The sequence below is a fragment of the Harpia harpyja genome, chromosome 2 (assembly GCF_026419915.1).
Source record: "Harpia harpyja isolate bHarHar1 chromosome 2, bHarHar1 primary haplotype, whole genome shotgun sequence".
Classification (NCBI taxonomy): domain Eukaryota; kingdom Metazoa; phylum Chordata; class Aves; order Accipitriformes; family Accipitridae; genus Harpia; species Harpia harpyja.
The window spans coordinates 38,340,457-38,366,238 of NC_068941.1; the positions used below are offsets into that span (position 1 = coordinate 38,340,457).

The 25,782-nt window shown below is 37.4% G+C and overlaps 1 protein-coding gene across 5 annotated transcripts in view; it reads right to left on the bottom strand.

The window, feature by feature from the left end:
* Positions 1-25,782, bottom strand: part of CCSER1 (coiled-coil serine rich protein 1) — a 742,538-nt gene that overhangs the window by 528,506 nt on the left and 188,250 nt on the right. For all 5 annotated transcript variants that reach the window (XM_052776417.1, XM_052776386.1, XM_052776395.1 and 2 more), the window contains one exon: positions 24,418-24,538. In XM_052776417.1, coding sequence (XP_052632377.1) covers positions 24,418-24,538 — 121 coding nt within the window. The remainder of the gene's footprint in view (positions 1-24,417; positions 24,539-25,782) is intronic.

The following is a 25,782-nucleotide window of genomic DNA, read 5'->3' on the forward strand; positions in this document are numbered from 1 at the left end:
AAGGAGTGGTGTCTGGCCTAATAACAAACCATCTCTGTTGTGATTGTTTTTTGGTTTTGTCTGTATGTCGTCAAACATGCTGCATACAGATGAACAATAGGGAACTTTAAGCCACAGAATGTGGCTTCTTAGCAACTTTAAAAAAGAAAGCGTATTTAATACTGCCAAAATAGCTTTGACCAATAAAAACTTGAGTCTTTTATTATCTGCCGAATAGGATGCCATGGAAGGTTCCTTAGAGGAAACCTGGAAGGATTATCCCTAACATTAAGGGTACAGATTAGTTTCTATATCCTCTGAGCTCAGTAGGAATAAATATTCCCTCAGGTTATGTTCTTAGGATATGCCAAATACAGATTGCAAGATTTCAGAATAAAATCTGGATTTTATTCTGAAAAAAATCAGCATTGAACCACCTGAAAATGAGTGCATTATTTGGGTTAAGAGTATCACTATAATTTTAAGAGAAAAAGATGGCATTAGACTCCCTGTTGTGCCTTTAGAAAAACAGTGCATAAATCATGCTTTTATAACTTATATATACAATCAGTGAGTTTCCAAGAAAGTCTCACCACAAATTAAAATAGATATTAAAGGAAGATATTAAGCTTTTAAAACCTTAGCAATATCTAGTATAGTTTTAAATGCTTATCTCAAAACTGAGTTAATACAAAGGCATTCTGTCTTTGGCTGATGCTTTTTGTATGGAGCCATTCTTTCCCACAACAGTGGTCTATTAATTTTAGAAATTCATTGGTACCAGAATCTACAACTCAGCATTAATTAAAGTCATCTATACAATTTATTCCCAGTGTAGATGAAGCTCTAGTGTTAAGACATCTAACAATACCTCCAGCTCCTTAGATCCCCCATAGTACTGCTATTCTGCTGCTTAACTAGATTTGCTCATTCCTGCATTGTAATAAACAGAGATTAGATCTGTTTTGCACTCAGACCATTACATTTAATTAAACATAAATGGTTCGTACTCTGCCCGCACGTATGCATGGATAACTCCCATTCAGCTGAGCCACTGATTTCAACTCCTATTGACCAATTTCCTTTTATTTGAAGAACAAAACAATGACCAACAGTTCAGGTTTGTATGAGGCGGAGGTGAATTTAATGTGCAGTGAATATGAACACTGTACTTCAGAGAACATTTTGATCTAGAGTGACTAAAAGACACTTTAGGATTTTGATGTAATAGAACTTTTAAAAGTGAAGAATGTAATTTCATAAAAGATGTACCCCTGAATCGTCAGTATTAGTATCTTTTTTTTTAATAGAAATGGTGAATATTTCCACTATAATAGTGAATACACATGCAACTTCTGAGTTTCCACTGTATGGAATTGTATCTATACACTAAGATTTTGGCCTGACTTGACTTAACATTTCTGTGGTTCTCTTCCAAACAGCAGCATGAAAAATCAGCTCAGGGAACACTGTTGTGGACAGCTGTGGTATCATCAGTTCATGCAGGACCAACAAATATGTTTAATCCAGAATTCAGCAGCTAGATAAGGAGTCTACTTTCACTGATTTTTCTTTTTAAAAATGTCCTCATCTTCCGTTTTCACCCTGTATACCAAAATTCCTAATGATCTGAGATCTATTTTAATGATTATTGAGGTTTGTTCATAGTTGAGATTTATTTTAATGGTTGTTCCTAATGAGTTAGGATTTGTTTTAATGATTGTCACAGAAGGATTAGTTTTACATAGGAAATATAAAGAAAAGACGCGAAGAGCATTGGACTCTATTGGTTATTCTGTTTTGTTATTCAAGGGTGCGGACTTTGACAGGGATGGATTCTTACAAAAATCCCACTTCTTAGGAACATCTACTGTAGCATGTTAAATTTTCTACATCATTTTTCAGCACCTCAAAATCCATGAAAATACATGTTTGAGAACAGTAAATACTGTAAACAACTTGTGCTACACCTCATAGCCTGAAAACATGTTAATCGACTTAAAACACATCTGTTACCATGTCCTCACCAAAGCATTTTGAAACTCAAAGCTATAAATCAGCTACATAGTGCTTGGCTAGGGATTAGGACTGTGAGGACAAAAAGCTCCGGAAGCAGACTCGCCATTAAAAAAACCCACTTTTATTCTATTGATAGTGGTTATGCTTTAGCGAGTTTCTGCTTCATTCCCTCGCTCCAGACATTCACTCCTCTCCCTCAGTTGTCTGCTTTCGGTTTCCGCTCCCGACTGATGCTGAAGCAAGTAGATTTGTGGTTGTATCCTAATTTCAAGGTAGGGCTGGCATGAGGGAGATGGTGGAATAAAGAAGGCATGAACCTCACTTTTTATCATCCATAGCTGAGAATAACTATGGTGTAAGTAGATGCTGCACAAACTCAGAACCCTGCTGACAGTCTTCTATTTCCAGTTTGAGAAAACTGTGCAAGTATGTAGAAATCTTTCCCTAAAATACTCTGGTAGACTTTAAGACTGCAGGTTAAACCTCCCTCACTGCTGGAAGGTTTCAGTGCAGTGCCAATGCACAATGAACAAGGTTTGGAACCTGCAGAAGGTGACACTTGCCTGGGAAAGCTCTGTACAAGGTGTAGAGCTGCTACCCATTCAATTAGAATACAAGGGATAACTTCTTTACTTTTTCAAACTGTGATTTGGAATCTTAATCCATCGAAAGTGGTTAAAATCCAGATTAAGCATCCCCATCTGGAAGAAGTAAGATCTTAAGTATGTAATAACTAATACTTAGAAGTCCATTACCCTGAAAGACTTCAGTCTTCCCTAGTGAAATCATTATGGGTAGCAAATGGATTTATAAGTATGATTAATATCCAAAGTGAATTTCAGATGTGCATGTAATGAAGGACAGAAAAGGTAAGAGATCACCAAATTTCTTTTTAATGGTTAAAACGGTACAAGAGATCTTTTTTGCTCTACAATCTTCGCCTCAAAAGAAAGAAATAGTTTAAATTATTCAAAATGAAATGAGAGTCCACTCTTTACAAGGACACAGCCTTCACCTGTTTGAATTACAGCTTTGTCCTTTGTATCTTCCCATTGAATAGTTGAAAATTTATGACTAGTTCTGTTGGAAATAAGAATGCTTTTATCTTTAATTTCTGTTTTTCCTTCAGTTCTCAGTACATATGTTCCTAAAGTTTTTTAAACATTGCCATGCAAAAGTACTTATATTTACATTTCACAGACATATATCATCCCAGTTTGCTTTACTAAGTGAAAGAACACTGGATAAAACAGCACAAGCTTGCCACAAAGACTTAAGCACAGGCTTAAATTTCAATGGACCATTTATTTGCTTAAATTTGAAGAAGTATGCAGATCTTCATAGCACTGTAGTTGAATTTTTGAAATATATTAACTTCATTATGGCACTTTCAGACTTCCAATAAAAGCACATTTATGGTAAGTTACATTTTCTGCAAAACTCAATACATCAAAATATGTGACTTTCAGACACGGGAGTAATCTGGAAGAGAATTTTCAAATCTTATTCTATATCTTTTTTTTCTCACTTTTCACTGAGGGATTTGAGCATCAAAGCTATTTGAATCCAATTGGCTCCCATGAACTTTGTTGACTTTGTAATATTCTAATACACATAGCCATTGTATTTTAGCCAAAAAAAACCCCACCAAAAACCCCACCAATTTCCAAGATGGGAGTTGAAAATCAATGGCTACTTGATTTCAAAAGGTACTATTCATACATGCTAAAGGCCCCCATTTTACTAGCACGCACATGTATAAGGACACATTCTCTCTACTAGTTTTGGGGAGTCAAAGCAGCAGCACCACTCTTGGGCAGTATCAATTACTGGGCAAAAACACTCAGCATAATGCAGTATCTGGCATTTTATCGTTAAGAGTACAGAGACCTTTTAATGTCAGGAAATTAAAGTCTACAAAGCGAATCTCAACTGTTCAACTGCTTTACCACTGTATTTGCATTAATATAAGAAACAGGGAGATTGTAATTAGTGTTTTGAAGTCAGTATAACAGCTGCCACATTTTATACTTATCTATCTATATAACTCATGGTTTAAAGCTCCTACTTTTAAGTACCTTAATTCATCACTATCTGGAGGAAGTAACAACCTCAGGATAGGCATGATCTTCGATCAAAGTTCCCCTACAAATTTTGGCTGATTGAAAGTTTTTCTTTATTTTTGCTTTGGCAGACGAATAGAGCCATTGTGAACTAAATTTTAAAAAATATAGCCTTCGACCAATATGTGATGTGCTCATATAGCTACCAATATGCATCCAAGGTGACAGATCTTTAGAACAGACATGAATTTTTCATAGGTGTGCTTGAATGAACAAGTTTATCCCTGTATCATCAATATACAATGGGATTCATAACCCCAAGAAACCTGAGGGGTAGACGGCAAGACAGCAAATCTGCTTTCTGCTCATCAGCATTCATAGGATAGACAGGGCTGAAGCACATTTTTTCAGCAGCAGTCCTGATCAGAAAATACATACGCCTGTTAGAAAAGAATGTCCTAATGTAAGCAAGTCCAGATTCAAGATCAGATGCCTCGCAAAACATAGTAGCTCTACCAAAACAGTCTACAGCTAACCCCTCTTGTAACAAAATCATGATGATTGAACAAAGATTAGCACATATTCTTCGGTTCACCATCAACAATGAAGAACATTCACATGATACTTTAATCAGTATAATAGACATAAAACATCAAGTTCTTTCGCTCCAACATCAATGAAGAATCTATAGAAAAAGGGCTACAACATAAAAGAAAAAAAATCTAGATCATACTTGATAAAAGCATCTTAACCACTGATCAACTGTATCAACAAAAAAAAATTGTTAAAAATAATTAATCTGCTATCATTTCCAGGTAGCTAGTTGGTGGTATGTAACTATTTACTTATGCCAACAGTGATATGCAGACATACTCCAATCAATTTAGGTAGCATTCCATTCAAGCTAAAATACTCAATTGTCCAGTAAAACTAACAACAAGTGAACAAGAAAATACTAAGTTAACTGTTGTTTCTAGGGTCCAAGGAAGGTTACTCAGCAGCTGTTTAAGGTTTCTTGTCATGGCATTGTATTGAACCACTGACACCTACAGGCATAGTTGCATATATTAATTCTTCAAAAAATACCTCTGCAGCTTCACTGTTATGAGACAAGACACCTCTGAGGATAAGCAATGGAGCTGCATTGAACAGCCTGATTTATTGGCAAGGTACAGGGGAATCCAATGCAGATGGCACAGGCATCCCATTTTGTGTGAAGTATTTCTCCCCATTTACCCCAATGAAAATGCAGCAAATGAGTAGATGAAATTCTTTCTGCATTATCAGGAGTTCCCTAAGCCTGTATCATTATTCTGGTTTTACCCTGGTGTAAAGAAAATGTAGTCAACAAAATTGATCCTTATGAACCTCATGTATAGTCAATTGAAGACCCCCAAAGATATATTGCTTATATGTATACTCTAAAAGATTTGAAATTTTGCCTGCCTCCAATAGCTACTGGTTTGAAGATGATCACAGGGAAGCGTAATGTATTATTAAGTAAGCTCATTTATAGTATCTTCTTTTAGTTTTGACTATTTGCTACTGACTTTATTTCATTATATATAATAAGGAGGATATATTTGGAAAATATTTTAGAAAGTATTCAAGGTCTAAGGAAAATTTGTTCAGAATTAAGGAAAATTGCTTCCTTCACCTCAGTCAGGCTAACTTTAAGCAAACTGCAGCATAGAAAAGTAACTCTGACTATCACACAAGCACATGGATGAAAATCATAAATACCTATATTTAAAACAAGATAAAAAAAAACAAAAAACCAAGTTAATTAGCTGGTCCCATAAGAATCACTCTACCAGACTTTCCATAGAGGTATGTTTCCTCCATAGCCTGTGCTAGCAAAAATGGTGCACAAAAGTAAGCTTTCTGAAAGATCCATTTTGCCCTTTACTTACTTTGCAAAGGTCATTTAAGAAAACAGGTAAATGTGGCAAATCAGGACAATGCCACCTATAAGAATAACGGATGCAAGGCTGCTTTTACTTCGTTGAAAAGAAACTAATCATTTTATGGTATACTGACTGCCCAAATCACTGAAATACCTGTAACCCCATTTATGAAGCCTCAGCGATGACTAAGCTTGAGTTAGCTTTCTCCAACTCAAACGAGGAAAGCAATCTACAAAAATGTACTCATTATCTTTTCTTGTCTAAAGCTAGATTTCTTGTCTGTCTTTTATTAGCTTTTTGAACATGTTCTGAGGTCATCTTTGAAGCAGCTGTCAACAAGCAAAGAAAAACAGCCCTTGCCTTCTAGTCAGTGCTGTGAAAGGTATTCTCCTGCCAGAGGAGGTACATCAGTGCCCGTTCTGCCCGGACTGTGGCACAGTCGGGCTGAGCAGTGCCTGTACTCGCTGCTCTGTTCCCTATCAGTGATACTAGCAGGCTAGACAATGGGAAACAGGGCTCAAGCAAGGAAGTATTTCAAACAGATAATGCTGAGCCCTAAACTCATTTCAGTTCTGTTAGCAATTTGTCTGCAGGCAGCACAACAGATTTGTCTCAATTCCCATTAAAGGCAATTTCATCAGCTTTGCAATACGGCTTTGAACAGGCTCGGGATGGTAATGAAGCAGCACATAATAATCATGGCAGCTATACATTTCGAGCGTATGGCCTCTGAAGCAGTGTTCAGTGGGAATTTCGCAAAGGACTACTAACAGAGATCAGCACAAAACCATCTGTAACACAGCTTACTAGCTTCACAGCCCCCAAATCCTCCTTCTTCATGGAGGAGAAGGTCAAGGTCAATGAATATTAGGAAGTTGAGAAGGCCACTGAGCTTAATCGTACCCAGCATTATCTCACCCTAGTAGTTTTCTATTCATTCATTCTTGACAACAATTTGGAGTTAGATTGAGAAATTTAAGGTTATTAAATGATCTAAACAAATGAATATGGGTGAGAGTGAAAAGCAGTTCTAAAGACATGTGGTTTTTTTCCCCAAAATGCAGAACCCAGAAAATTTCAGTTTATAACACTGTGGCTGCAAGATATAAAACACTTCCTCGCTTTTTAAAGGTGACTTGTAAGGGAACAGGAACTGCACACACAGGCACAGTAAAGGTCCCAAACAAGCAAAAATGAGTCTAAATCTAGAGACTTTCCCCTCACTCGTGACTGCACACACATATGTCAGTTAGTCCCAGGTCTCTCAATAATGATACAGAAGCATTTTCCACAACAATACAGAGTCTTTCTTTTTTCTCATATACAACTGTGAAAAATGCTGCATCTCAATCTCATAATGAATATTACATCCAAAAGAGTTAAGACTTTTAATTATATATCTTTAGTGCCCCTAAACATGTGTTTCTCAACATACAGTACTCTTACTTCAGTACTAAAAATAAACAAGCTGTATGGTACTTCATATCGAAAGGTAGGCACTCTCAATTTATGAGTAAGCACAGAAAATTAGATGACATATTTAGCAGAGTTTACATAACTGCTGGGTTGTAGTTCAACGTCAACACATTCCCAGATCTGGAGTTTGAAAGACATACACAGAAATAACACAGTATTTTTTAATACATATTTAAGTAATAGTTAATAATATATTTTCCAGACAGTTTATTTCTTCTTTTAAAAGAAGTCAGAGAACATTCTCCTTTTTAAACTCATTGTCATATAATGAAAGTAAGTGTGCTAATTGGCTTCAGATACAATTTCCTTTACTCCAAGGGACCAAATTTCAGATGTTCCCAACTCTTGCAGATTGTGCCATTTTCAGTACAGGACTGAGCATTCCTGATGATTAAGCTTTTAAATCTTCCTCAATAGATATATAAAAACCTGGATTTAGATCAAGTATAAAAGATGCTTTAAATGCTTTTATTTAATATTTGCATTACTGCAAACTTGATGCTTTAAGTACTTCCTGTCTGATATGCTTTCTTTTAACAAATATAAAAATTGAGGTACAGATGTGTCCTGGTTTCAGCTGGCATAAAGTTAATTTTCTTCTTAGTAGCTGGGATAGTGCTGTGTTTTGGATTTAGTATGACAATAATGTTGACAACACACTGATGTTTTAGTTGTTGCTAAGCAGTGTTAATATTAAGTCAAGGACTTTTCAACTTTTCATGCTGCCCTGCCAGCAGAGGCTGGGAGTGCACAAGAAGCTGGGAGGGGACACAGCCAGAACAACTGACCCAAATGAGCCAAAGGGGTATTGCACACCATATTACATCATGCCCAGTATATGAACTGGGGCATCGCATCTTGGGGATTGGCTGGGCACCGGTCAGCAGGTGGTGAGCCATTGTATTGTGCATCACTTGTTTTGTATATTAGCAGTAGTAGTAGTATTTTCCCTTCCTTTTCTGTCCTATTGAACTGTCTTTATCTCAACCCTCAAGTTTTACTTTTTTCCCCCTGATTCTCTCCTCCATCCCACTGGAGGGGGAATGAGCAAGCGGCTGCGTGGTGCTTTATTGCCGGCTGCGGTTAAACCACAACAAGATGATAATGTTTAGAGCAAAAAAAAAATAATAAAAATAACAAGGTTAACACCTGGCTTCGCAATATTATTAAGCATAACGTGCATAAAGTGACTGTGCAATCCTATTTGAAGGCACTTAAGCTTTAGTGAAATACAGAACTGATAATTTTCCCTACTTCTTCCTCCTCTAGCTTGTGCATTCATTATTTCCAGGTTAAGTGAATAAAGAGAAAAGGATGCCAAAGAAAGTGTGAAGCTATGGTACAGATGCCCTGATCTAAGTAAGATTTATGAGATAGGATTAGATCTCTTGTAAAGGGCCCCAGAAATAAAATAACTCATCCACATTGCTCTTTCATTCACTAATCCTCTTTGCAAAGTATTTTTTGCTACTCAACTCAAAATCTCAAAAAATTAGTGGCAGAAAAATGGGGGGAAAGGCTGAAGAGGGAACACAAAAACACCAGCATATTGTAGAGACATATTTAAAAGCTTTTGCTTCAAACATTTCATATTATTCAGCCTTTTCCTTGGAAAGCTTTCATAGCTTCTTTTACTCAGAAGAACATAATTTCTCTTGTATACACACAGTGGTTTGTAATGCTGAAAAACCTTTCTTTAACTGTTCCCATAGTAACCAAAACCATTCTATTATATGTATTTAATTGTTGCCTTTTCAAGTATAAACTGTTATTGTTGCTGGAGTCAGCGTGTTCTGTTGCCGTCTAAATTATGGATTCCCTGAAGTCTATCAGGCATTCATTATAAATTCAAGTTTGCTTTCAATAATTCGGAATTTAAAGCATTTAATGTATTTCATTATGTAGTATCACATTAAAAAAATAATTTAGGAATAACTATGTAGATAGCACAAAGCTGGAAGCATTAACTATTATTTTGAACAGGTGAATTTTAGTCATTTCAACTTTAAATATGCAGATAAACAAGCATTGCTAGTGCCCATATCAAAATTCCCTTCCTGAATGGGGATATGACTCCTTTTTGAACTATGGCTGAGCTTTGTGATTTATTCCTGTAACGTATTTGGACTGAATTCCAAGTTCTCTAAATATATTCGTGGTTTTAGGTGACACCTTTAAAAAACAGAAGTAATTTCTGGGAGAATAAATGAAGAATGACGATTTGTATACTTAAGCTTTCTTAAATAAGATAACGTGGTTTGTATCAGCACTGTATTTATTCTCTGAATTTTAATGGCAGTGTATAATTTTAAACTGCAGCGCAGTTGAAGAGTAGAGAACTTGAACATGATTACAAATAGTATTTATTATTACACATCATATTTGCATTACTCCATTTCAAGTCCACCTGATATTAAAGTAAAATATATTTTGTACACTATTTTTTATGTATATTGGCTCCCACAACACCAGCACAGAATTTAGAAAGCAATATGGTAATCCTACTTCTGAACACTTGTGCTTTCTCACTGACCCATAAATGCTATTTTCTAGCTTCTCTATTAGTTATGCCAAATAGAGTGCACTGTTCCTTGGACAAGAAAACGAGTAGGTTTTTATTTATCTATGGAGGTATGTGGCACCTTTTAGAGTGCTGTAACACAATTTGTCAGAATTGACAATAAATAATCAATATAGCAATGTTTATCTAGACCATATCTCTGAAAGTGTTTATCCATAACATTTAAATTTTTCCAGTCAAAAATATCAATCAGTTCTATTTATTCAGGTCCAGACAAGGAACAGAAAAATAAGATTACAACATTAGATTAAGATTAAAATAGGATTACAAAAACAAGGCTCAAAATACAGCCGCATTAATAGGGGGCTATTGTAAGACAAAATAACTTGGCATCACCTTACCACTTAGTTCACCTGTCAAAAAGGACTTCCATTTCTCCTTTTCTGCCTTCAAACTCTGTGCACGAGACATTTAGATTGATGCAATCAAAACTTCAAGAATATATTTTAAAATAAAAGAATGCTTTTCATTCTTGGTTCTCATAACGGTTATTCCAGGTTGTTTTGTGGCTCTTACTTGAGGTCTTTCTCACTTCTGCACCTTCTACTGCCAGGAAAGAAGAGTCCTTTTCAAATCAGTATCTTCCAAAGTAGTAACCTGGGCACATACTAAAATTGTATATAAAGATGTATATTATACAAAAGGACATAGTAAAAAGATAATTGGAAGCGGGACTGGAATACTCCTGAAAAAACAATATTAAAAATTTTGAATAAAGGGCTGGGGATGGAGGAGTAGGTAAGTACAACAGTTAGATGAACATTACCATACTTTTGGGTGAATACCCTATAAGCTTTCTGTAAGAGAGGGGGGCGGGGGGAGAGAACGTTTTACCAAGAGTATAGGTTATAAGCATAACTGATTAAAACATGGGAGAAGTTTACCTCAGAGCTACCCCTCTTTTTCCCCTGCCTGTGCTTCCCTTGATTTTTCCCAATAGCTCACTCCCAGTAATCTCTTATCCATTTTTACCTCCTCCTACTTGTCCTGTTCATCCCAGGAATCCTCCTGGGATCTGGGGGATTTGCTGAACATGTAAAACAGCCGATCTTGGAGAAAAAAAGGGAGAGAGCTGCAGGTTACAGCCTACATCATACTTTGATGTATAGGTACATGCTTCTGAAAAAGACACCTCACAGTTACAATGCAAGCACTGGCCTTTCTTTCCCTTCTTCTTTTCGGGGGGGGGGGGGGGGGGGGGGGGGAGCATTCATTAAAGGTGTACACAAGCTGATGTTGTGGGCTGCTGTGATGGAAGCTCTAAATCTGGATTATTAATAGGTAGATATATTTGCAACACACGTACAAGGAGCAAATATTTTTCATGTGCAACAAAAGTTACATACTACTCCATTGTGTAATGATAGGGAGAGGATTAAAATACCAAAAGCAAAACCATTTGTAATCAAAACAACTGGAGTAAAATCCTACCATATCCACAAAGACCTAGTAAATTAATCTGGTGCAGGAAACACATGAGATACTTACAGGTATGGCACGGGAAAAGAAAAACAAAAAAAATATTCTTCCCTCACAAACATCAGTGAACTTTTTACATGGTAGCTACTGCAGCTACTACTGACAAAAAGCTGCTTGGCCAGCTGATCTCCTCAGTATAACAGAGCTTAATCCTGCTCCTGGAGCACAGGAGAAAATTTTTATTTGTACTCGCTTCATAACTGTACAGATAATTTTTGCAGCATTCAGCTATTTTAAATTCAGTGTTGCTTGGTACAGTATTTTGTCTTTACAGCTTAACTTTATTGCACTATAATTGCAAATTTATGTCTCAATCCAACTGCACCAATGCTGCATGTGTCCTAATGTGTTGATGCAGTGTCCTTTCACTTTTATCTCCTCTGCTTCCTACCTCCCCATTTCCCAGTTTGCCTTTTTTTTTTTTTTTTTTTTTTAATGCTGTAGGTGTCTTATATCTCCCATATGGCGGCCGACAAGGTATTGGCTGGATGGTCGCACTCAAACAGTTGCTGTCAATGGCTCAATGTCCAAGTGAACACCAGTGACAAGTGGCGTTCTTCAGGGGTCAGTATTGGGACCGGCGCTGTTTAACATCTTTGTTGGCAACACGGACAGTGGGATCGAGTGCACCCTCAGCAAGTTTGCCGACGACACCAAGCTGTGTGGTGTGGTCGACACGCTGGAGGGAAGGGATGCCATCCAGAGGGACCTTGACGGGCTCGAGAGGTGGGCCTGTGTGAACCTCATGAAGTTCAACAAGGCCAAGTGCAAGGTCCTGCAGGTAGGTCATGGCAATCCCAAGCACAAACACAGGCTAGGCGATGTGCAGATTGAGAGCAGCCCTGAGGAGAAGGACTTGGGGGTATTAGTGGATGAAAAACTGAATATGAGCCAGCAACATGTGCTCACGGCCCAGAAAGCCAGTTGCATTCCAGGCTGCACCAAAAGAAGTGTGGCTTGCAGGTTGAGGGAGGTGATTCTGCCCCTCTACTCCACTCTTGTGAGACCCCACCTGGAGTACTGCGTTCAGCTCTGGGGCCCCCAATGTAAGAAGGACATGGACCTGTTGAAGCGAGTCCAGAGGAGAGCCACAAAGATGATCAGGGGGCTGGAGCACCTCCCCTATGAGGACAGGCTGAGAGAATTGGGGTTGTTTAACCTGGAGAAGAGAAGGCTCTGGGGAGACCTTATAGTAGTCTTCCAGTACCTAAAGGGGGCCTAGAGGAAAGATGGGAAGGGACTCTTTAACAGGGAGTGTAGTGATAGGACAAGAGGTAATGGCTTTAAACTGAAACAGGGTACATTTAGGTTAGATGTAAGGAAGAAATTCTTTACTGTGAGGGTGGTGAGGCACTGGAACAGGTTGCCCAGAGAGGTTGTGGATGCCCCATTCCTGGCAGTGTTCCAGGCCAGGTTGGATGGGCTTTGAGCAACCTGGTCTAGTGGAAGATGTCCCTGCCCATGGCAAGGGGGTTGGAACTAGATGATCTTTAAGGTCCCTTCCAACACAAACCATTCTATGATGAGTAAGAGGGATATCGCCTCTATATCTTCATTACCTCTGGGAAAAAATATGTAAGAACAAAACAAACTGGAGCTGGAGGTTGGGGTAAGGAGATTCTTAAAATTATTTTTGTCCTTTCTCTAGTATCTCTTTTTTACTACGCAAAACAGAGCAAATCTTTCTCTTAGAAATACTAATATTTAGATTATGCATACTTCTGTAGTATCTCTCCCCATTTAGTTTTGCAAAATAAAAAGTGAAATCCCACTGATGGTATGCGAAACATAGCATGCAGGTATATATATTTTTTCACATAATTCATTCCCTCTAGGATGCAGGTGATATCTCAACTTGAAGCACCATGAAGCAGTTTCAATATATTTAAGCAGTATGCTGATTGAACTTACATTTGCTCCAGCAGTATTCCTATTTAAGTCATGACAATATGACACAGAGTAGTATATTTTCTAACAAAGTTAACTCTAATACAGCCACTGCACAGGATGATGGGTTTTAAGAAAGTTCTGCAAAATACATGGTTTAGAAAACCCCTCAAATAAAACCAATAACAGCACCATCACAACACTATTGCTTTTCACTGATCAGATTCAAGAGAATACCTAATAATGTTTTTACTGGAAGTGTACAATGAGCTATGAAACAGCACAGTGTAGTCTGATAGCTATACCATGCAATCATAAATGCAAATCTACCTAGTTTTTCCCTGACATCCCTCCTTTCCCCCACCTTCCAGTGACAGTAAGAAATTACCAAGAAATGCTGTTCTTTGTTATGCTTCAAAGATATTATTAAATTACTGTGAAAGTGAAACAAACACACATCTCTGCTACGTACTTGATCTGTTTTTTCTAGTTTTAATCTACAATGCATTTGTCTAACCAAATTAAGTACTTCGCAATCCTAGCATTACATGTACAAGCATATTTCCTTCATATTTGTTTTCCATTTTATGATGCTTTAATTGTTCACAAGTAATAACATAGTTGATTAATTTTTATATTTGAGCTGCAATTATGCTTTGAAATCTAATTTGTAAGAACTGAGGTTGTACTTTACTACAAACACCACAGACTTCTAAATTACAAAACAAATTATCCCCTGGTCCCTTCTCCCCGCCACACCTCTTTAGCATTTAGAGAACGCTACCTCAGACTGATGTTTCTACTGCACAAAAGTACAGACCCAAACCAACCTTAATATCCTTGTGAGATGATAAAATACAACCACTGGCTGTGGCTCACACAGAACCTTAATTATGGTTTAGAAACAGCCGATGCTTTTACATACCAGAAAGTATAATTCTGTTTCTGCAGTGGTTACCTAAGACTAAGCACTTCCACTTAATTTTGTGCAGACTTGAATCAATGAAGTCAAGTTTAACAAATATTTTTGCCCCAATTTTACAGCAATATAACTTCTGTATCCTTTCAAGATTTTGGACATACTAGCATACAAGAAGAAAGAATAAATGGGCACAGCTGGCACTTCTCTCTTTCTCCCCATTTGAATTAAACGGGCTTTCTCCCAAAGCTCTCAGTCATGAACTTTAAAAGCATGTTCCTTCGGTGAAGTCTCACTGCGACTGTAAATTCTCATTAGGCAAAACCGGGCATTAAGGTTAACAATGGAATTTAACATTGCCTTCCCAAATGCTGCAGTATGCTACAAGAACTGATTATTGAAATACAAATTTAACATCCACTATACAACATAAGTGCATATGAACTAACTTTACGCTTAGACTATCATAAAAATGGCTTTTTTGAAATGAGGAAAAAGACCACACAGTAAGACCACAGTGTTTGTTTTGAGGCTTCATTGTGCTGCCCCAAGATCAAGTTCTTCCAGCCCCTTGAATAAGTACCTGCTAACTAAAAACTTTAGATCTCCTTTAATACATGAAGCTGGCAGAGTAACGATGCTTGTTCTGAGTGTCTATGTTGGACATGAATTTAGCTGGATGAAAATGAAGTCTGTTTTCCACAGGGAACTTTTTTTTTTTTTTAATCCCAAGTAAACGACTGAGTCATTTTCCACATGCCCAACTGTAACCCTGACTCAGAAAGACATTATGTCTGAGTGGCTTTATACAGTCATCCCAGCAGACGATGGGTGTGCTCTACAGGGCTCAGGCAGCACCATGTAGGATAATGGAAAACATTATAATATTATTAGAATAACGAACCCTGTAAGTGACTAATGCTACAAGTTAGAACAGCAACTCTTCAGATGTGGATCTCCAGATAAAATAATTGATGTTCAATTGCCTAAGCCTGTTCCAGTGGCTCAGCTTCCTAGAACCTCTCAACCATCTCTGCCTGCATTGCCTACAGTAACCATCCTTTTCAAGGAACCAGGTAAGATTTTATTTATTTCAACTACATCTCCTTTTAGACTTGCTTCAGAGGTTAAGGTGTCTTGATATGTACGTAATCATTCCCATTTCATCACACAATAAAAATCTCAGCACAAAATTCAAATTCAAACAAATATCCTATCTAGTCATAACTGTGTCTTATGGTTCATTGCTCTAATTACAATGTATATGCCAAGAATATTTTGCAATGATTACTCTAGGCCATTAGCTTAGAAGAGTTCTTGGTTGCTGAGTGTTAGGCTGCCATTTTGGGATTTGGTTGATATTGGTGGTCTGACTCATACTTCTCAGTAATGTAAATAAAGCAGAAACTTCTAGACACTACAGTACACACAGGATAAAATTTCCACTCTTGAACCAAGTACATCTTAAACACCTGCCTGTGTATATCTATCTGGCTGACAACTGGCATCTTTTCAAATAAGATCTCTAAAGACTGCAAAATTACTTATCTTGATGTATTTCTTTTTGGGAAATTTCTGGACAAGAAGGATGAGCAAATCAGATGACTAAAGCTTCCACTATTGCAGAAGTGTCCAGTGGAGAAAATGAGGATTCACAGAGAACAAAGAAAAGAAGGATGCATGGGAATGTGCAGATTTTAATTTAATTTAGGAATAAAAAAATTGTCTCGGGTCTGATACATGAATGGATAATCTTACTCTGAAGGACATACTTATTAGAGTAATGGCCAAAATCAGAAAGACATTATGGTATCATAAAGGCATATAAGTTTAGGGATGTGAATGGAACAAAGTGATCTTTTATTCTTGCTTCAGGCTAAACCAGAGCCATTTTCTAAATGTAACTGTGATTTGGTGACAATGTTTTTCTTATAATGACTTCAGGTCTATTTAAGAAATTGCAGTCGTTGATGCAGTTATGTTGTCCATTGCTTGCTGCTGAAGCAGGGGAAATTTGTATTCCAGATGACTATAATTGCATTGTCCTTAGTTTGTACAGTCTAATGCTTTAAGTCAGCTTTGGTCATACTCTCTGCCAATGTAAATTACAATAACTATTTTGATTCCAGAAGTTCTATATGAGTTTTCAATTGCATCGTCCTTAGTTTGTACAGTCTAATGCTTTAAGTCAGCTTTGGTCATACTCTCTGCCAATGTAAATTACAATAACTATTCTGATTCCAAAAGTTCTATATGAGTTTTCACCATTTGGAGCTCAGACGCATCACTTTTCAACAGAGCTGTATTATCCCTACACATTTTTATCTCCTGAATTTTCTTTTATTAATAAAGATTAGCTACACAATGATACAACACACTGGTCTTATTTTGAAATTACAACAATTATCTCAACTTGGAAATGCCATAGTGTTCTTGATCCTCCATGCTTTGATTCATTAAGAACCTTGCTTAACATTCCATCCCTATATCTTTTCGTGAAATGCCATTAAGTTCAGTCACACCAGTAATACTTTAAGGACAATGACTGAAACACAGTCAATTGTCCATTAGAAACCAAGTCTCTTCTCAGAGGGAAGAGGAAGCTTTCCAAACAATGACCATATTTGCAAAGGATCGGAGCTTTCTTGGCAGGGCTATAGGTAAAATCTACATAACACCTTTCCTTCATAGGACAATTGCCATCATTCCTCTTCCTCCTGCATTACTTGCCACCACACAAGAAAAGACAGGACTTGAACTACAAAATATTGAAAATATTAAGTGCTGTAATTGCAATTAGTTAGTGGCTCTCAAAAACCAGCTTATTCAATATTTGCAACTAAAGATCAAATTAAGCTGTACAGAACTTCTTAATCCTTTGGTTGCAAACAATTGCCTAAGGTATTTAAAATACTTATGTAGATTGTTTTCCTGTCAATCTTTCCTATAAATTGCTGGTTGCTGTGACTGAGAAGGAACTTGAGAACTGATGATGCTCCCATTCTATAATTAGATACAAAGCTTCTTCCATACTCGCTTTGCAGTGCAATTATATTTCCTTTGCACAACCATTATTTATTTTATGATTTTTTGTACAAAATCATTCTCATTTTCACAGTAGCCAGACACAGAGAAAAAAATAGAAAAATCAGAGTCTGGTTTATTGTTTTGTTTTTCCTCAAAGCAATCAGAAAGAGGTTACCAATTTGAGCAGCCTAGACAAGAGGCAATGTCAGGTAGGAGTTTCAGCTAGTTAGGGTTAGGGAATAGCAGACAGTAAAAGGAGTCTAAATATTATATTTTTCCTATTTTCTGAAATGTTTCCCATTTCAGAGAAGACATGAGTATAGCAAAATAACTCATTTTCCCATTACGTGCAAAAAGCAATACAGGATGTACAAGGAGACCATGGAATTGTTATGGCCATGGGCTATGGTTTGTTTCTTCTCTGTTTTATTGCAGAGGGACAGGGAATCAGAATAATCAAAAATGAGTTTTTAATCAAATGTAACAGCTTAGTAGTGCCTTTTAAATGAAGAGTTAATTTGTTGTTTGTTGCCCTGATTATGTTTTGGGTATTTATTAATTCTTTGCATAGTGATAGCCAGAGTTATATATTTTTAATATGCTCTTCTTGCCAGTACAAAGATTAATGATTCAAAAATCAAGCAGAAAATATTTTTTCAAAGAAATGTTTGCTTTTTCAAAAATAAAACCACCTTTGTTTCATTAAGCATAACTTTATCAAAGGAAACTGACATCTATTACTAAGATATATTCAGTTCATCCCATGTTTCTTCAGAGACTTTTACATATCCTAGTTAAGTATAGGCATATCTAACATGCAAAACCCACCTGTTCACTAGGGCCTAAAGTAAATCAAACATCCTACTATACTTTGGAAATTACCTTCCCAAACACATCCACTGCGATTTCCAGCCATTGCAGGTGGCCTGTCACAGGAAAGGTAGGTCATGCTCCTCACCAGTAATACCTGCATCTGTCCTGTCCATTGAGACAGGCAGCACACGTGACTAGTTTCCACAGGTCTGAGAAAGAGACAGCACACCAAAATTTCCTATCGTCTGAGACACATTAATGTGTTTTAGCCATCCTTAAATCTACCCAGAGAACGAGCCACGCACCCACCAGCAAAGGCCCATAAAGTCGGGGGATTGTAGGTCCTGCGAGGAGTACGAGCGGCAGGGAGGAGGGACGGCTGTGTTCCTCAGGCGTGCTGGGAGCAGACGTGGTACAACACAGCAGAGGAAGCAGCCTGTGGCGAGCTCGGGTGGGACCTGGACCCACGCATGCACACCCCATCATTCTGGCCTGCATGCTCAGGACACTCAGGCCTGGCTGGTTCCCCGAGGAGGACCTCCAGTACCCCTGCGTGTCGAGCAATTCTGGGAACGTATTTGGCCCTTGTGGAAACATATTTGATTCCTACTAGTCCAGGAAGTGATTTTAATGGTGCGTTTGACCACTGACAGCATAATCGTATTGCTCATATTTACTCAAAGTACCTGCTTTAAAGAAATGGATATGAGTTCTACCTGCTCTACCTCTTGCCTATCACTAAAATGTTATGGTAGAAAGTATACTGTAATTCAGCTGATGTGTCTTCGGTTTTTCAGCTGAACTGGAACCACAGCTTTCAAACCAATGTCATTCCAGAGCAACACTGGTCATCCCTATACTTTCCGTATTACCCAAAGAGTGACACATGCTTTCACAGCGCATATACGTCCCAAATATCCAGGAAACTGAAACAGTTCAATCATCTTTTATCAGGTTGTCCAAACGAGTCTGAAAAGCGTTCATTTTTCACATTACCGAAACATGCCTTATTGAATGGACTGTCAAAGCAGACACAAATCTTGCAGTGGGGTACCACCATCTGACAACCTGGCTGCACTAGAGACCACAGTTCATGTCACCACTAAGGAGCACCAAAAATTACAGAGGTAAAATAACAACACTGTCACTCTGAGGGAAAAAATGTCTTCCCTGAGTTTTATCAAAATACCAAAAAAAAATTAGAGGGGGAGAGAAAAAGGAAAAGAAAATCTGCAACCAAAATAAGTGAAGAGTAATATATTATCAGCCTGGTTTGAACGCCTTTTGAAAGGAATTAGGCAAGGCTGCAAGAGTCAGAAAGGATTACCGCTGTCTTCAGATGTAACAATTACATTTTTACAAGTTGAAGATCTCAGAGAGAAAAAAGCTCCTACATTTTGGAATATACTTACTTCAGCTAGCAAGTATAAGATATATATGCACCAAAACCTTCCTAGATGCCAAACTGAATATCTGTACTAAACAGCACAGTACAGAATGGCATTAAAGCTGTAATTCTCCCACTTACCACCCTGTTTCCCATCAGTAAGCACCCAGCTAGTCACTGTGACTCCAAGGAGCCTTCTCATGTATTTGAACTCATGCATAAGAATCTTGCTCAGGTAAGTACAGTAGCAAGGTACAAGTTAAACAGCTTTGGCACAGACAGAATATTGAAAAGACTCATTACATAGGCCCATTCATGCATTCACCAGAAGAAAAATCTGACTTGATTCTTAAGAGTCTGAAGAACTGCCAAAGGAGCTGTAGCATTTAGAATCATAGAATAGTGTGGGTTGGAAGGGACCTTTAAAGGTCATCTAGTCCAACCCCACTGCACTAAGCAGGGTCATCTTCAACTAGATCAGGTTGCTCAGAGCCCTGTCCAACCTGACCTTGAATGTTTCCAGGGATGGGGTATCTACAACCTCTCTGGGTAACCTGTTCCAGTGTTTCACCACGCTCATAGTAAAAAATTTCTTCCTTATATCTAGTCTAAATCTACCTTCTTTTAGTTTAAAACCATTACCTCTTGTCCTAGCATTTACCTAGGATCTTCATTTGGAAATTTCCCCTAAAGCTCAGGAAAATATTTCTGACATGGAAAACAGTTGGCAAATTACTGTATCTGCTTCATGACATAACAAGATCTGTAGCTCTAAAAACAATTTAACAGCAAATAATATCTTTCAAAAAAAAAAAAAAACCAAACCCAGAAATGTGATGGCAGCTGAAGTACAAATGTACAAAACAGCTTTAAATTGGCCAGCTCAGAGGGCTACATGTTGCCATCACTATTCTGAACTGCAGGGCAGTCCTACCCAAAGATACCGATCAAATGAAGTACATAAGCACCTGCTTAACTTTACATTCCATAAAGTAAAATGATGCACCTGAATTTCACTACTTTTTTCAACCACTAGTAGCACGTGAATAGTTTTCTGTATTTACACATGAACAGCATAGAGCAGCAGAACATTGTCTGCTCAGATACACATGTGTCTGAGAAACTTCTTTTTCCACGCTGCCCCTTGTAGCATGAGCTTTCAGCTGATAGTTTGGCCAGAGAAGCTGAAGGTAAGTTGTTTTAAAGCATAACACCCAGTTCAATGGGCCATGCCTCCTTTCCCATGCTCCCTTGTAAGAACTTGAAATGAAAGGGAAGATTCCTCATGTCATTGCTCTGTCCCGGCAGCTGATTTATTTATACTTGAATTCAGATAGGAAGGACTAAAATTAGGACTATGCAAAGAGAATACACTGTTCAAAATGTTCAAATTGTTTTAGCATCTGGGTGTCTTCAAGAGCAACTGACTGATTTATCACTACAGCAACACAAAGAGGCCTTGATAACTTAAACTGTTAAGACAGCATGAGGGTTTTAAGTCTTGTATTTCTACAAAATATAACAAAGTTAATGCAAAATCCTAGACAAAGTGGAGGGCCCAGAGGATGAAGTAAGGTAGAGCTCATATTTCTTGTTTTTCATCCTGACCTCACACTGACATTCAGACTATATATTTTCTCTGCATCACAGTCTGTTATGGAGTGGAATGACAAAAGCTACAAAGGGGTGCTCTTGCTCTTGCCAGCTGAGTACTGAAAGCGTGCTTTGCCAAGTGCAGAAAACAAGAAGTCTTGTGCATTGTTCTCCTATTAAAAAAAACAGAGAAAGTCCTCTGTTCCAAAACGCGTATTTACAGAAGAGCAGCGAACCCTTTTTGCACTTTATCAGCCTTCAAGGCAACACAGAATAACGGCCAAAGCACCTAACAAGGACTTCCTCTTCCTTCTGCAGGTGCTATAGCTTCACCAAACAGGTTCCTTCATGCTTCTTATGACAGGGGTGTCACTCCCAGGCTGCTAAATATATGATGTTTGCATGGCCAGAGCCTTCTCTGCTTATTTTGTGGCTATCACATTATTCAGCCAAGTGCACTCCTTCTGAATGAACGAGGTACGGATTTTGCCAAGTGCACAAGCATACAAGAGTTAGTAATTACCTAGATATCACTAAGGAATTACTTCCTGATGAAATGTTTTGAGCTTCCAAGAAAAAATACAGGGGAAAAAAATTGGCCTTTTATTCCTCCAATCCTGATAACACCTAATCACTGACACTTCAAAGAAGCATTAAGCTTTGCTGTTACCACTTCTGGCATGATTCTTTAGTGCTTACAATAAAATTATAGTAAGCAAATACAGTACATTATTTAAAGCTACTAAACAGTTTCTTTCTAAGACAAAATAACATCATCAGTCAAATATTATGCAATTCACATTAAAGGCTTTTTTTTTCCCTGCCCAGACTTAACATTTTCTTGTGTCCTGAAGGTCCTGGATATAATTCCCACTGTGGTTTACAATATAATTATTTTTAGGTTTTTGTAACTGTTTAACATCTTTTTATCATTAATATGTATTTTATCTGTTTTGGATTACACATGTAGTAATCCAAAATCCTTATGTAGTTTTACAAAGCATTAGTTATTCTAAACATACTCTGTCCAAGGCCCTGAAGGCAGCAACTTCTCTTTACAAGACCTCAATGGCTGGCCACCACTCAAGCCCTCTGTGATATGCACAGTTTTGGGAGGTATAAGTCAAAACCATTCAGGTGCACAAAGATAAGCATAAAAATCAAATCATCAGTGTTAACTTCCATAGAGGTAATTACTAATACAAATAATTATAATTCACCTGTGCAGATCAGCCCTGCACTCAAGCCAATGGAATTCAACATTTGCCAAGGGCTTCCTCTTGCTTGATGTTTACATTGGAGAGAGATGACCTGGGAAATTTAGACACGGGAACTGGGATCTGTATTGCTTCCATTAAAACTGGATATGGGGAAAATGATCTACATGTAGAAAGCACAGGATGAAATGAGAGAAGTGAAAGGTATGCTGATGTTTCACAATGCTTAAGATTTTCTTGAAGCCGTATGCTTTCACACTCCTACAATTACTTTGAAGGTTTCAACAATATTTACTGAATTCCCATTCTAATAACACACAAAAGTTTTCCAGCAAGGTGTTTCTGTTTCATTTCCAATATACTTGTAAGAAATGTTGGTTTAAAGATACTAATGCAATTACGCTGTTTCATGTGCAGAAGTTCAAATATATTTAATCTGCTTAAGCACAAGCTTGTTTCTTTTTGAAAGAATTCCAGAGCCACAATTCATATTTTTAGATGTGAAAACTGGAAGAGTAGCAAGGGTTAGAGCATGTTTCTGAGACCTCTGAGTACATAAGACAAGTATGATTTAAGTCTATGTGTTTAGAAGATATCACTAGTCAGGTTGTAATGAAAAAAACCAAGCACACCAGAAAGCAGATTAATATACTTGCTACTACCAATAAGGTGTAGGAAAGAAAATCTAGGAGGTGGCATCACTCAGCTTTCAAGCACATGCTAAACAGATACAGGAGTTTCCTTACTTTGAATTCATAAGGGGTTATGAAATGCTGAACTGCTGATAGTAGAGGAAAAAGCCAATCAAACAACAGCACAGGCTTGCCTTTTAGTGGAGAGAAGGCAAAAATGTACTATGCTGTTTGAACTAGCCACAAAAATTATTCTGGATTTCAGCACAGTATTTTGCAGCCCATTGCCTTTCCAATCCCTTAGTATTCAGAGCGCCATACGACTGAAACACTAGAATAATGAGATGCTAACAGTATTTCAAACATTAAGTCATTGTAATAATACCTAGATGATAGGCAATATACTGTGTTAAATTTTAAGTACAGGTACACTAGATGAAATGGGTTGATCACCAGACTGAAAAAGATGCCACAGTCAGATACAGACTTAAGGTATAGATCTGTACCAAGATCACATCCCATCTAATCTAATCTAACATAATCCACTAGTGATGTTTTGGGGTCTTGGGAGTTGGGGGTTTTTTTTGGGGGGGGGGGGGGAATGTTTTCATTTTCTCACAGTAATAGGTATGCAAGCTAGGACTTTATAGACAAGTTGAAAGCTAAACTGGTATATACCCAGAGAAGCAGAAAACTAACATAAATGGTAAGGACCAATAATGATGTCGTATTATCCATTGTCATGTTTTTAATTACCTTCCCCACTTTAAAATGTGCAGACCCCAAGTTTGTGTTGTGGTAAAGCATTTACCGTTATGTTTTCTTCCTTTTAACGAAAAAAAGGTCTTTTCATTCTCCAAGGACTCAGTTGTTAAGAAACAACCATCCTGCATGGTATTGCAAGACAAATGTTACTGCACATGCTGTGGTTATGATTCTCATCCAATGCAAGATATCAAATTACAGTCTATTTAATTAAATAGAATTTCCTTGGAAGACCACTACCACACTTTTGAAGATGCCATCATATCTTATACCACAGCAGCAAAAATACTGAAAAATACTGAAATATATCAGAGGAGCAGAGCATTTAGGAATTATGTTCTTTCTAAAAATCAACTACTGACTAGAAAAACTGTGTGAGAATGAAAGGACTATTTAAACAAAAAGAATTGCCTTATTAAGCCTGTTAAAAAGTCAATTTCTCAGCATATAAATGCCCATTCCCTCTATATACCTCATTACTAAAAGCCTTGGAAAAAAAGGTAGGCTAATGAACAAAAGCAGCAGCCTAGCCTAAGGCCAATTTCTGCTTTTGGAAATGCCTATGTAACCACTGAGGAAACAGAAAGGAGGTGTATATGCATATCCACAAGAAAGAATCTGGCCTGGTGTTTAAATTGCACTTGTAAAAGATCATGTTATTTGAATAACTCACTGTTTAGACACATCGGGCATTATTGTCTGTTCTTTTTTCCTTGTATCCACTGTCGGCTCTACAGGCGTAAGTACTACAGCAGCACATGAGACTATCGACTGGTATGAGTCTTCCCGGCAAACTGCAAAGATAGAAGAAATCTCAGTGTTAAAGAGTAAACTCAGTTTGTATTTTAAATGCTTAAAGAAAAAAAAAAATATAATCAAGTCATACTGTGATAAACAAAAACACAAATGATTAATCGAATTTCACTGTGGTCGCCTGCAATGAAAACTTCATTGTTTTTCACATTTCCTAAAGTGCTTGCCTGGCACTTTTTTTGCCATAGACTGATACCCCCATCATCGTTCACTAAGTTTTACCTAGCACAAAATCTGATGTCAGTCTGCTCTAGCTCATTGGTGTCTCTGAGTCCTAAAAGGACGCATATTTCCATGAATGACATCAGAATATGATACAGTTCTTTTTCCTTTTTCATCACGAACTGAAAATGAGACTGGAAATTATGGATGGTTTTCAGACAAACCTCCTACCTTCAAAAATTTCAGACTTTGTAAGAAAATAGATTTGAGAAAATCTGATTAGTGATTTTTTTTTTCTTCACCTGTTATGTCTCACTTTAATCCAAAAGGCCATATCCAAATGCTCTAGGAGTGATATCTGATATATTGATTCATGCTTTCCGTTAATACAAATTATCTATGTATTACTGTGCTGGATGATATGACTTAGACTATATTTAGAGCTAGAAGAAAGATCATGTATTTCAGCTGAGCATGTGGCTCAATTAGCACTAATAAATGAATACCCAAAAGTTCCTGACATCCAAACAGACAACTATATTTGTTAAAAGTTATACATATTCTAATTTCTAAATTTCAAGTGTCACTAGTAATTTAGCACCTAGCGTTCACCACTCCTATTGAGTTTGAAGATATAGATTTTCTTTACAGCCAAGGCGTACCTCTATGAGACAAATAAAAGCTGGAATTAGGAGTTGGTTGTATTGAATAAAGCGCAGCAACTTCTTATATTATACATTTATGGTACTATTATATATCATATATAAACAAGAAGAAATGTGGTTACCTATCTTTTAAGCAGAAAGTCACATGGTATTTTTTATGTATAACGTAGAGAACTATTTTATAGAGTGTACACATGCACGTACACAGCCAATAACATAGCCTGTAAAAGAAGGATGACCATGGCAAATTCTCAGCAATTCAAAACCAGAAAGAACTTGTTTTACAAGTACACACATTTATGCAAGATTGTGACAGGTGGAAACATTGAACTGTGGCATTTATATATTAATGGAAAACTTGTTTCTAAAGACTTTCCTACCTTCCATCCTTCACAATC